At 45.0% G+C, this 12934-nt stretch overlaps 1 protein-coding gene across 7 annotated transcripts in view; it reads right to left on the bottom strand.

The window, feature by feature from the left end:
* Positions 1-16: 16 nt before the first annotated feature.
* The window catches only part of KIAA0100, a 31107-nt gene continuing 18189 nt past the window's right edge, over positions 17-12934 (bottom strand). For 3 of the 7 annotated variants that reach the window (XM_054670159.2, XM_054670160.2, XM_063798834.1), the window contains 15 exons: positions 9860-10017; positions 9387-9593; positions 7017-7116; positions 6606-6788; positions 6127-6248; positions 5475-5630; positions 5269-5390; positions 4412-4592; positions 2797-2887; positions 2458-2564; positions 2187-2322; positions 1948-2078; positions 1665-1766; positions 1233-1367; positions 17-815 (listed from right to left, as the gene is read on the bottom strand). In XM_054670159.2, coding sequence (XP_054526134.1) covers positions 633-815; positions 1233-1367; positions 1665-1766; positions 1948-2078; positions 2187-2322; positions 2458-2564; positions 2797-2887; positions 4412-4592; positions 5269-5390; positions 5475-5630; positions 6127-6248; positions 6606-6788; positions 7017-7116; positions 9387-9593; positions 9860-10017 — 2114 coding nt within the window. In that variant the 3' untranslated portion in view covers positions 17-632. Of the gene's footprint in view, positions 816-1232; positions 1368-1664; positions 1767-1947; positions 2079-2186; positions 2323-2457; positions 2569-2796; positions 2888-4411; positions 4593-5268; positions 5391-5474; positions 5631-6126; positions 6249-6605; positions 6789-7016; positions 7117-9386; positions 9594-9859; positions 10018-12934 lie in introns of all 7 variants that reach the window. The other 4 variants (XM_063798832.1, XM_063798833.1, XM_054670161.2 and 1 more) reach the window with 3 other exon arrangements.

Genomic DNA, 12934 nt, shown 5'->3' with positions numbered 1-12934 from the left:
CACAAAAAAATGAGCATCAAGTTTAAAATATCTTTTTTTTTCTCTTTAAATCATTTTGCCATTCTCCAGGGTATATCCTACGGGGAAGGGTAGGGGACCCATGGCCAGCCCTGGCTCCTACTGCCATCCTCCCAAGTGAACTTAGCACAGAGACTGGGGAGGGGTTGACCCCCACTCCAGAACACCAGTACCTCTTTCAAACATGACAGTGGAGTGAGGATCAGAGGATCAGCCCCCTCCCGTTTCCTGGCACAGAGGAAGGACAGTTACACTTAGAAATATATATATAATATATATATTTATATATGTCTATAAAAATTTATCACACTTGATCAGGACTATCCCCCTACCCTTCCACTTGACCCCAAGGGAATAGGGTCCTGCCCTGGGCCCATTCCCTGGGTCTTGCTCTCTTGTTGCCTCTCTGGCCCTGAGCCTGATCAGTGTGAGACAGAACTCAGCATTACTGTCCACCATGCCCTGCAGTGAACAGGCCAGGTGCTGAAGAGTGATGCCTATGGGCTCTGACACCCACAAATCCTCGTGGATAACGGGAAGCCCCTCCCACCCCACAAGTCCCTGGAGCCTGAGCCAGAGTCAGATCCTGTACTGCAGCCACTCGAATCGCCAAATCATTTGCGCCTGCCAAAGATGGACTTCTTGCCAGGGTTCTTGTCGCCCACACTTAAACCAATGAGGAGCCGGGCTTTCTCCTCCTCTTCCTGCTGTTGCATGTTCAGGTCCGATTTAGTTTCTAGCTTTCCCCGGACCTCAGAGCCTGTTGCAGGCTTCAGCCTTAGCTTCTCTTTGATTACCTGGCAGATTGGAGAGGAGAAAAAGAAAATGTAAATATTAGTGGGCAGGCAGAATAAATCAAAATGAACCAAGACAATAAAGATTTATTAAACACATCCAAGGCACAATGGGGCAATTTACATACAATGGTCTCTGCTTTCAAGAAGCTTACAGTCTAATTATTACCCCTTCTAAACTTTAGGTTGTGTTAGCTCTCAGTTCCCTAAAATCAATGGTGCTATACGAAACACTCAGTAAACACTGAATTTAATAATCTGAGTGAGGTCATGGAGAGGGTAGGCATAGAAGCCACTCACTTCATGCACCTGCCCCTTCCCAAGGATATTTATTCATGGATTCTAAAATGAAAGGCTCCTGAAAAGAGGATCTGCCTGCCAGCCCCATTAGCCAAACAGCCATGAGCCCTGGCGGGATACCTGGGCAACCAGGGCTTTGCGGCTGTCCCTTTTGACAGCCATGGCAAAGTCTAGCCATGTCCATGTGTTGTTGTGGTACTCCAGACAGGGCAGCACCAGGTTAAGGTCACCCCAGTCCACACTATTCTTCTCACCCTGTAAGAGGAGGGGGAAGGGAAAGAAAAAAAGAGGGGTGGGGAATACATCAGCTGCCATTTTGAGTCCCAGCCAGTCACTTGAGTGCCAAGTCCTACAATAGTAACCTACAGATACTGATTTCCCCTTACCTCAGCCTCGTAATGATGCTGACTCTTGAGGGGAGCAGAGGGAACAGCAGATTTATCACCCACAGCTCAGCATCACAAACAACCTGGCTGTCTCCCTGTATAGAATCTCTGATCTTATCTGGTTCCCTTCCCACCCTGTTCTACAAAGTGCTTGTGAGGTGCAGACCTTGTAGCTGACACACAGTGGAACCTGTGGAATCTTTATGTAGATGAAGGAGTTGTTCATGGCAGCTCGCTCTTTCATCTTGTCAATGTCATCCACAGGGTGCTAAGAAAGGCAGGCAAGGAGTGTGAGCCCTGAATCCATCAGAAGAAACTCAGGACCCCAAACATCTCCCTCTTCTTTTATCCCTAGAATGGACTTAGAGGAAACCGAAGAAATCCCAAGCCACACCAAACAGGACCTCAAGACTCTCCCATTTTTCTATCATCAGGGGCATGTTTGGTACCTCTGGCGATTTGCGAAATGACCTTCTGACCCCAGAACTCCGAGTCAAACCCTGTGCCACACCCTTCCCAGGGCCCAGTGGTACTGCATCGTCTGTTGCAATCAGCTGCCGAGGCTTCACCACTGGTATTCCTATGAAAAAGCAAGTGTACCAGCTGTCATCCATCCTCGTTCTGAAGTCTCAGCTGTCTTTGGGGCTGCTACCCTATTCTTCTGGGGCTCCACCATAAAAGTTCTCACCAGTAGTCACCAGTTTGGACTTATCCTCTTCATCACCAACTTCCTCATCTTCCACACTTCGGCCAGGAAAGAAAAAGCCCATCATTCTATGGAAGAACTGGTGTGTCAGCTGGATGGTGAGAGGCACCACATTTACCTAAAAAGGAAAAAGATTCAAGAAGCAATTAAGCTCAGATACCATCATCAGTTTACCTACTCCTAATATCGTGTAACACACAGCTGGCTTTTGAATGTCCTTTGTTCCCAGGTCCCTAAGGGACTGCTTACTAACCTCAAAATGCTCCTTAACAGAGATACCCCCAACAGGGGGCCGAACTTTGCTGAAGAGGCGGAGAGCTAGCTGTCGCCCAGACTGGCAGGAGCTCTGGGGCCGCAGTACTACCTGTAGGATAGAGAGTAAAGAAGAGCCCAACCCAATGTCCTTCCTGCCATAAAGCAACCCACAAATCCTCTGCAGAATGAGAGGAGAAGCAATGGTACTGCTAAGCTGGGCAAGCTTTCACCCTCTCAGATCACCACATTGTTTTCCATAGTGGATTTATACTGAAGGGCCGTTATAAATGCCCCGTGCTAAAAACATGCAAATGGACTAGGAATGGGGAAAAAAGACTTGCCTTATAGACAGCATTGGGGAGGAGGTTGTTCATGGTAAACCAGCCCAACTCCAGAAGATGTTCTGCTGTGTCATCAGACTTATTCACCTATAAAGACAGATTTTGCCCCATCTACTATAATAAACCTTTCTCAGAAGTCTACTAGACAATTGTTATGTATCCAGTTTGTTTTCAGGCTCTACATATGCCTAATCCCAACCTTGAGATCTCCTTCAAACTCATACAATCAACACTCTTTAATCCAGTGTGTCTCATGGGCACTATTGTCCAGGACACTAAATGCTGGTAGTACTATCTAGCCATTGTGACATTAAAAAATGTTCTAATTCATTTCCAAACGCCTCTGGTAGGAGAAAGTAATAAATAATACTGCCTTCTTTACGTCAATGGCAGAAAAGCTGAATGTCAGTATTAGAATATTCTATTCCAAGCTAGACATGAAAGATTATTTGCCTCTGGGCCATACTTCTAGGGATCATCTTCTTACTCAACAAGAGAAGCATCTGATCAAACTCACCTGTATCTGTATCTTATTTTTATTTTTATTTTTTTGAGACAGGGTCTCACTCTGTTGCCCAGGCTGAAGTGCAGTGACACAATCTTGGCTCACTGCAACATCCATCTCCTTCCTGGGTTCAAGCGATTCTCCTGCTTCAGCCTCCTGAGTAGCTGGGCTTACAAGCACACACCACCACACCCAATTTTCTTTTTTTTCTTTTTCTTTTTTTTTTTTTTTTGAGATAGAGTCTTGCTCTGTCACCAGGCTGCAGTGCAGTGGCACGATCTCGGCTCACTGCAACCTTCCACCTCCCAGGTTCAAACGATTCTCCTGCCTCAGCCTCTCGAGTAACTGGGACCACAGGCGTGCACCACCACGCCTGGCTAATTTTTGTATTCTTAGTAGAGATGGGGTTTCACCATGTTAGCCAGGCTGGTCTTCAGCTCCTGACCTCAGGTGATGCACCTGCCTCGGCCTTCCAGAGTGCTGGGATTACAGGTGTGAGCCACCGTGCCCGGTCTATCATATATGTTTTTAATTATTTATTTTCTTTTTTAGAGACAGGGTCTCACTCTGTTGCCCAGGCTGGAGTGCAGTGGTGTGATCACAGCTCACTGCAGGCTCGAACTCCAGGGCTCAAGCAATCCTCCTGCCTCAGCCTCCCAAGTAGCTGGGACCACAGGTATGCACCATGATGCCCAGCTAATTTTTAAAATTTCTGTTGAACTCTTGACTTTAAGCAATCCTCCCACCTCAGCCTCCCAAAGTTATGGGATTACAGGCATGAACCACTACACGTGGCCTGTATCATTTTTTAAAAATTATTTCTTTGTTCATTCTTACTCTCCCCCTATGGCATCAGAGCTATATGTGTATCATTCATTATAAACCGATGTGTCTAAGGAAGCTCTGCTCATTAATATGATTAATGAGCTCATTAATATGATTGAGCTCATTAATATGATTAATGAGCTCATTAATATTAATGATACTATCATTAATAATCATACAATAATTAACCCCCTTTTATTTCTCTTTTATGAGTTAGACTCCTAAGCTAGGTCAATGTCTCTCAATACAGCTGCCTTTGTGTGACCATATACCCCAGATACCTTGCTGTAGAGGAACCTCTGCAGTTCTAATTCAGCAATTCCCAGCTGTCCATCTTCCTCTGTCAGGCGCCACCGTGCCTGAGCAAAGTAAAACTCAGTGCGACGGACCACGCTCACATCTTCTTGCTGCTTTCGCAGCTCCATCTTGTTAGCCCGCTGCAGTTGGAAATCCTTAAAACACCTGTAAGTGGACAGGGGAGCCAAAGCCAGTAAGGGAAACAGCACATGGGTTGGGGGTGGGATAGAATGCTCCAGAATGATGCAGGAGGTAAACCCAGAAATTAACCTATTCTGGGTTAGCCAGTCCCTACATTTTTTTCACTGAATTTATTGCTCCTGACATTCTAGGTCATAGGAGCACAAATCCCATCTTTCAGCTCTATAGCTTCTTGATAAAGTAGTGTCTTCCCACTAATAATTCCTACAATTTTATCTGCAACTGTATACTGATCAACTTCAAGACATTTTCATATGTTTATGTCAGGTTCATTAAAAAAAAAAAAAGGTATTTTCAGTTCAGATGCATAGTATCAAGGCCACCAAAGTGATCTTTCAGCTGGGTGTGGTAATCCCAGCTCACGCCTGTAATCCCAGCACTTTGGGAGGCCAAGGCAGGAGGCTTGAGCCCGGGAGTTCCAGACCAGCCTGGTCAACATAGTGAGACCACTTTGTCTCTAAAAAAAAAAGTGATCCTTCCCAACTACCATTTTCTTATTCAGGAAGAGATGTCTGAACCTACTCCTACATCAGCCTTTGATAATGCACACTAGACCTAAAGACAGTCAAAACATGGGCAAGAAAGAGAACTGCCTCTAGCTGGGGCACTGGAAAAGGGCAAGGAAAGAATGCTGGGGCACCTGATGAGGATATTCAGTTCTTCACTTTCCAGCTGCAGGTTGGCCTTCTCCTGGTTTAGCTGCAACTGAAGCTTCTGGTTCAGGTCAAGCAGATTCTCATTCTTGCTGTCATCCTGCAAAGACTAGGGAACCAGGATAGAAACTGAGAGACCGCCCTCGTTCTAGGAGACTTCCTGGTTCTCAAACTATCTATCTGCAGTGACTACCTTCATGATAGAATACATCTGCTTCTCCAGCTGTCGTATTTGGGCCACATGCTGCCGCACAGCCTCCTGCAAATGCAGTATGCTGCTGCGTTGCTCCTCTGGATTGCTAGAGATCTCAAGCTGGAACCTGACCCGTTGCTTCTTCTCACTATGTTCCTAAAGGAATGGAAAGGGAAATGAATACGATTTTTAAGTAGACAAGTCTTGTAGTAAAGTAAAATAGAGAAAGGAGAAAGAAATGGGGGGGGGGGTCTCTTCTAGAAAGCTAACCTTTATCTGTCACTGGTAATAGTAACAGTAGTAGGTCAATGCAGAAAATTTGGCAATGTGGATTTCACAATAGGTCAGGCCCAACAGGATGGGATGGAGGTGGAAGCAGGGAATAGTAAATGTTTTTAGAGGTGTCTAGGTGACTGAGTAGAGAAATGACTAGGAGAAAACAATCAGGCAAACAAGCCCTACGGTCTGAGAGATATTCAGGCCTTTCCTAAGTAAGTGGAATTTCAATTGTCACTGCCGACTAAGAGAATCTATCAACCACAAGGCCCTTTTTCAGTGTGAAGCATGGCTTTTCTTACAGAAGCCCAAATAAAGCACAAAGTCTGGGTGTTCCTGTGAGGCTAACCAGCATTCTACAAGGGCCCATGCTCACCTTCCGCTTAGGTTCTACATGGAGCAGCAGGTTGTTGACAATGTCCAGGATCATGGCATACTGAGCTGGGTTGGTGGAAATTTCCAGCTCATGGTGGATAAGGGTGAAGGTATCCACAGCCCCTAGATAATTGTTAGCAGCTAAATAAAAGGCTCAAGTTTCTACCTAAATATCTACTCCATCTCTTAACCCACATTTGGAACCACCCCACTAGTCAACCCCACAGAAAGGGTGAGAGTTGCTCATGGGCAGAAACATGTTTATTTCAGAATCATAAACAATGCCCATTCATCCCAGCTCCCTCCAAGAATAGAGGTTATTTTCTCATAGCAGAACTTACAAAAAGTAGAGCAAAGTGAAATGTTAATGCCAGTGCACAGTGGATTTTTAATAACTCTACTGTCTCAAAACCACCAAGGAAATAACTACTTTCACAATTTCTCTAGTCCCTTCCTAAAAGCCTTTCAAGCCCTGAATACCTTCCTGCTTCTTTAGGAGATCTTCCTTTTCCTGGTTCTCAAGAACTTCAGGTGGCTTAATCTGAGTTGCTAGTTCAGGATCAATGTCATGGCTGTAACTAATATAGTACATTCGGCAGTTGCAACGCGAAATGATCCGCTGGACTTGCTGGGCTTGCTGTGCCTCAGCTGGCTGGTTCCAATCTGGGAAGAGGTGGGAAAGAGATAAGAAAAAGACATTCTCAATAAAGGTAATGTGAGAGCCTCCCAGCTATGTCTCAGAAACTCCAGAAACACTGCTTTCAACCTAGCCTAGCACAAAATGGTCCTACTCCAGCATACACTGACGTTAAGAATAGGTAGGGAAATGAGGTCCCTTTGGGATGCACATCTGCTCCTAATCATTTGATGCAGAGGAGGGGGAGGCCTGACCTGTGGTTGTGGTAACCATGCCGCCCACTGCCTGCCCACTCTCCATCAGCTCCTGCACAGAGTCCAGACTACGCTGCCGGTGCTCCTCGATATTCTTCACCTGAAGACAGAGATGCAGGCAACTTTAGCTCCTGGGAAAAGAGTGGCTTGTCCTGGACAATTGGGTGACAGATCTCCATGTTTCAAGTAGTTACACTTACTATCTGGACCTCCACTGCATGGAATAGCTTGAACCATATCTCCCAGGATAGAGGACATACTTGTCTCATTCTCTTGCCCCAGTCTACCCAAATTCTCCAACCCAACTGAGTTACATGCACACTTTGCCAGGCCCACAGGTCTCGAGCCAGAAAAACAATGAGAAAGGTTCAAATCTAATCATGTCATGGGCAAAATATCTCATTAAAAAAAAATGACTTTCCCACACATTTTGGTATTTGTTCCATTTGTGTTCTTGCTTTTTCTATCTTCAGATAGATAACCACTCTGACAATGTTGCCATGGGCGAAGGGAATTGAATTATTTTTATTCACTCTGCCAAGCTGAAGTCAGAGTGAATAACATTGAGTGAGATGGGAAGACCACAGCAGATGGTGGATCTGACAAGTCTCAAAAAAATATAGGAAAGGCCAGATCAAAGTCCCTTGTACCTAAGCCCAAGATGTTCCACTCTAATGCTAGTATCGCAGCCTGAGGGGGGCGGGGGGAAAGAGTTCACCCACAAAAGAAGGCATGCCTAAAAGCAGCAGAGGTGCAAAAAATGCCAGAAAGATCCTGATAGCTCATCCATTCTACTTCTGCATGGGTAGTTAACACCTGTGCTTACCTCCTAAGACTACTGATAAAGAGCACTGCTTGCCTGAGTGAATCACAGCTCTTATATATCAGCATGACTTCTCATATTACCAACAACCGGTCCCTTACACGGCTTGACATCTGATCTAAATGCTCATTACCTCTTATTACACTTGAGGTTGCCTGGATTAAGCCCTAAGGTCCTTGATATAAGAAGCATTAGCCAGGGAGGTGAAAAGAGGGATCAGTTTTATCCCCACTAAGTAGAACTGCAAATGGACTTATCACTGTGGTCCTTACCAGATACAGCTAAATCCTGTAACTCATATGGGGGGTGTACCATGCCCAGTACAATGTGAGCACTTAACACCTGTTAAATAAGTAATAACGCACAATATTGCCTAGGCATATCTCATAATCAATAGACTCTCCAATAATTCTGATGATATTATATCTTAGAAGTTACAGGGTAAAATATAACCTGGTTCAGTATTACCAAGAAGCTGAAAAGAAAATTAACAACCACGCAATGCAAAGACAGGCTCCTTCCCTTGTTTCTGCCAACTGCTCACAATCTCACCATCTTAACAAAAACATTATCTTGGCTGGGTGGGGTGGCTCACGCCTGTAATCCCAGCACTTTGGGAGGCCGAGGCGGGCAGATCACGAGGTCAGGAGCGTGAGACCAGCCTGGCCAACATGGTGAAACCCTGTCTCTACTAAAAATACAAAAATTAGCCGGGCATGGTGGGGCACGCCTGTAATCCCAGCTACTCAGGAGGCTGAGGCAGGAGAGTGGCTTGAACCCGGGAGGCAGAGGTTGCAGTGAGCTGAGTTCACACCATTGCACTCCAGCCTGGGCTACAGAGCAAGACTCTGTCTCAAAAAACAAACAAACAAAAAAACCAAAACCACATTACCTTGCCACACACTTAGACCTCCCCAGACATACTGACTTAAAAAAAAAAATAAGAGTACTTTCCACCTGAATAAAGCTTTATATTTTCAAAGCACCTTATGTGATCCTTTCAACAATCTTGTGAGGGTGAAGTATCAATTCCATTTCACGATTAAAGGTGACTTGTCCAAGAGCTCATGGCTACTATAATGGGAAAGCTATCATTAGAAATCACATAACGTGACTCCTAGGCAGTCTTTCATTCAACCTCACTGCCTTGCTGAAATAACCAATCAGTCATTTTCATGAGAGGACAGAGAAAGGGCAGATAGCGAACTTACTGAAAATTCTCAGAGTCACTGCCTGTTTTCTTGGCTGCCTGCTGATTAGTGTGAACATTAATAGGGATCAGCAATCTTAAAGAGTAAAACAGTTCCAGTCCATTTTATACGAGTTCTGAGAAATGAGAGTTTCTTTCGCAATGAAATAGAACACCATGAGGAAAAAAAAAAAGCACTACATGCTTCCAGACCAGAGATTGCCCACATTCAAGGTGTTATTAGCCTCATTATTCTGCTAAGCTACTAACAGCAGGTTACTGTCAAGAATCTTCCAGCCATTAGAAAGTCTACGGAAAACCAGGAATATAATGGGCCTTCACAAACTCACTGACTAACCTCTAACCAGAGCTGTCGGCCATCCTGCTCTGTGGGGCTGCTTTCAGTGGTGGCAAAGTACTGCATGCCATCCAAGAGGCAAGTCCAGGATGTCTTTTGCTTCAATGTATCACCATACCAGGCTGGATGGTGCTGGCACTGCAGCAGTTGGGCTTTGGCAGCTGACACAATGACACAGCCTTCTGTCTCTGCTCCACGAAGAACCATCTATGCCAGACATAGAAGCAGAGTTAAGCTACCAAGGACGATGAGGTTAGTGAGCACATTGTATCAACCACTGCAGCTAGGTCTAATGCTGGCTTACCAAGAAAATTTTACTGGCTTTTAGACATAGAAGTGATTACCTATGATACCTATGAGAAGGCCAAATTTTTTGGAGCTCTATTCACCCATTCATATTTAGAGGTGGGGGAAGGGGAACAATATGATCATGATCTAGCCTGATGTTGAGGTAACTTGTAAAGAGAAGGTACCTGACAGTTGACCAATTCAATAAGGCAGTTTCGGTTGTATATGTCATCCGTCTGGCAGGCAGCAATGCCACACAACTGGTCACTCATGCCTGATTCCTCTTCTGTGAACACTACAAACCTATCTGTCTCTTCAATTAGCTTCTGCAACATGTAAGCACCTGGCAGAGAAATAGGAAGCAGGGAAAGGTCACAGTCTCAAAGGGAAAGACTTTTCCCTTTCCAGAGCCAAATTGATCTTCCCTCAATTTATCTGGCTAGGTAAGAGCTTAGAATATATCCTCCCAAACCTACAACTCTAGCCCAGCCCATCCCTTGACCCATGAAGGCAAAACAAGGGTTATTTCACTTTCCCTTCAATTTTAATAAAAGTAACAGATTCCCAACAGAAACTTAGAAATGCTAGGTAACATTTTTTTCTCTTAGGTATTACTCTATGATCTCTCCCTTACCCCCATTTTATTTCTTTTTTCATTTCATATTATTTTACATGTTATTTGACCACTCTTTTCCACTTGAAACCACTCTCTTGCCATCAATGTCATTATATTCTCTGAGGTCTGCTGCTTCCCCTGATTATGTCTCCAGGCCCTCTTCCTTCTCCCAGGTCTAAGCTCCTCAGATCCATCCTTGGCATGTTCCCTTCTCTTTCCTACTCTTTCTCTTAATGGGTTTGTCTAACAGAGTGTATGGTTAAGAGCACAGTCTCCAGAATCAGACTAGTCTGCCTGTATTGTGACCTTGGGCAGTCTGCCCTCTTTGCGTCATAGTTTACTTGTTTGTAAAAGAGTAACTCTCTCATGAGATTGCTATGAAAGTTTAACGGGGCCAGGCGCGGTGGCTCACGCCTGTAATCCCAGCACTTTGGGAGGCTGAGGTGGGCAGATCACGAGGTCAGGATATTGAGACCATCCTGGCCAACATGGTGATACTCCATCTCTACTAAAAATACAAAAATTAGCCAGGTGTGGTGGCATGCACCTGTAATCCCAGCTACTTGGGAGGCTGAGGTAGAAGAATAGCTTGAATCCAGGAGGCAGAGGTTGCAGTGAGCCGAGATTGCACCACTGCACTCCAGCCTGGTGACAGAGCAAGACTCCGTCTCAAAAAAAAAAAAAAAAAAAAAGAAAAAGAAAAAAGAAAATTTAATGGAAAAATACATAAAAATATTCTTACCTCTATGCTGAAATTCCCAAATATCTATCTTTAGCCCTAAGCTTTTAGACTCTAATTTCCAGCTGTTAGACATTATATTGATAGCCTACTAGTGACGCAAATTCAGCATGCCCAAATGTGAACTCAACAATCCTACACCTCCCAAACCTGTTTAGTCTCAGGCTCTATTTCTGATATTACTGTTACCATCATGCCAGTCATCAGGCTCAAAATCTAGTCATTATGATTTTCTCCCTTAAACTCCTCCTTCCAACCAGTGGTCAGTTCTCCCATATGCATCTTAATCTTTCCATCCATCTTATCTCCATTCCCACTGCCTCTACCTAGTTCTAGCCCTCAATGCTTTTTTTTTTTTCCTTGAGATGGAGTTTCACTCTTGTTGCCCAGGCTGGAGTGCAATGGCGCAATCTCGGCTCACTGCAACCTCCACCCCCAGGTTCAAGCAATTCTACCGTCTCAGCCTCCCGAGTAGCTGGGATTACAGGCACACACCACCATGCCCAGCTAATTTTTGTATTTTTAGTAGAGACAGGGTTTCACCATGGTGGCCAGGCTGGTCTCAAGCTCCTGACCTCGTGATCCATCCGCCTCGGCCTCCCAAAGTGCTGGGATTACGGGCGTGAGCCACCATGCCTGGCCCCAGTCCTCAATGCTTCTTACTGAGACACCATGATAGTTTCCTAATTTGTCTCCCCACCTCCAGTTTCTTCCTCTCCAATCCTCCTACACACTACTCCCAGATCTGTCTTCATAAAAGTAAAACAATGACACACCCATGTTCAAAAACATTCAGTAGTTCACCACTGCCTACTGTACAAGGACCAAAAACTACTTAGCCCTATATGAAAGGTCTTTGATGATCTACCCCAGCTTTCCTTTCCAGTCCTTTCTCTCACTCCTCTCCCTTAGTTACTCTCTGTCTACTAAAAGAGACTGTTTACTCTCTGTGATACTGTGAAATATATATTTGGTCTTCCTCCCTGCTTCCTGGCATATAAAATCTAAAATCATTAGTGCCTCCTAAGTGATGTCTTTTTGTGTGCTGAGTTGACTAGTTGCTGGCAGCCCCTAAGTAGCTTCCAGATGGTGGCTGGTCACTGGAAAGACCCAGGCAGGATTAGAGGGTTATAATTTTCAGCCCCCCACCCAACCCACACTTCCTGGGAAGAGAGGGGCTGAAGGCTAAGTTAATCACCAATGGCCAATGGTTTAATCAATCATGCCTACATAATGAAGTCTCCATTAAAAACCCAAAAGGACAGGGTTTGGAGAGCTTCTGGATAGCTGAACACGTAGAGGTTCCTGGGGCATAGCATGCCTGCCTGGGGAGGGCACAGAAGCTTCCCGCCACTTCCCATACCTCGCACTATGCATCTCTTCATCCATATCCTTTGTAATACCCTTTACAGTAAACCAGTAAACATGTTTCCTTCGGTCCTGTGAGCTGCTCTAGCAAATTAATTGAACCCAAGGAGGGGGTTGTGGGAACCCGTTTATAGCCAGTTGGTGAGAAGCACAGATAAAGCAACCTGGAGCCTGTGACTGGCATATGAAGGAGAGGGGCGGGCTTAGAGACTGAGTCGTCAACCTTTGGAATCTGATGCTGTCCCCGGGTAGATAGTGTCAGAATTGAACTGAATTAGAGGACACCCAACTGGTGTCCACTGCAGAATTAATTGCTTGCTTATTGGTTGGGAAAAATTCCCACACATTTGGTCACAGAAGTCTTCTGTGTCAATTGTTTTCGAGTGAGGGAACAGAAAAAACACTTTTGAGTTTGGGTTTTTCCACTCAAGACTCTGCTTTGAACACACTAGGCTTTCAAACTCCACTCCTACTCAGATTATTCCCTCTGCATTGATTGCCCTTCTACCCCATTTCTACATGTTCAAACCATACTAG

This window comes from Pan troglodytes, chromosome 19 (assembly GCF_028858775.2).
Source record: "Pan troglodytes isolate AG18354 chromosome 19, NHGRI_mPanTro3-v2.0_pri, whole genome shotgun sequence".
NCBI lineage: Eukaryota > Metazoa > Chordata > Mammalia > Primates > Hominidae > Pan > Pan troglodytes.
Note: the sequence above shows the minus strand (reverse complement) of the source record. Positions and strands in the feature narration are given on the sequence as shown.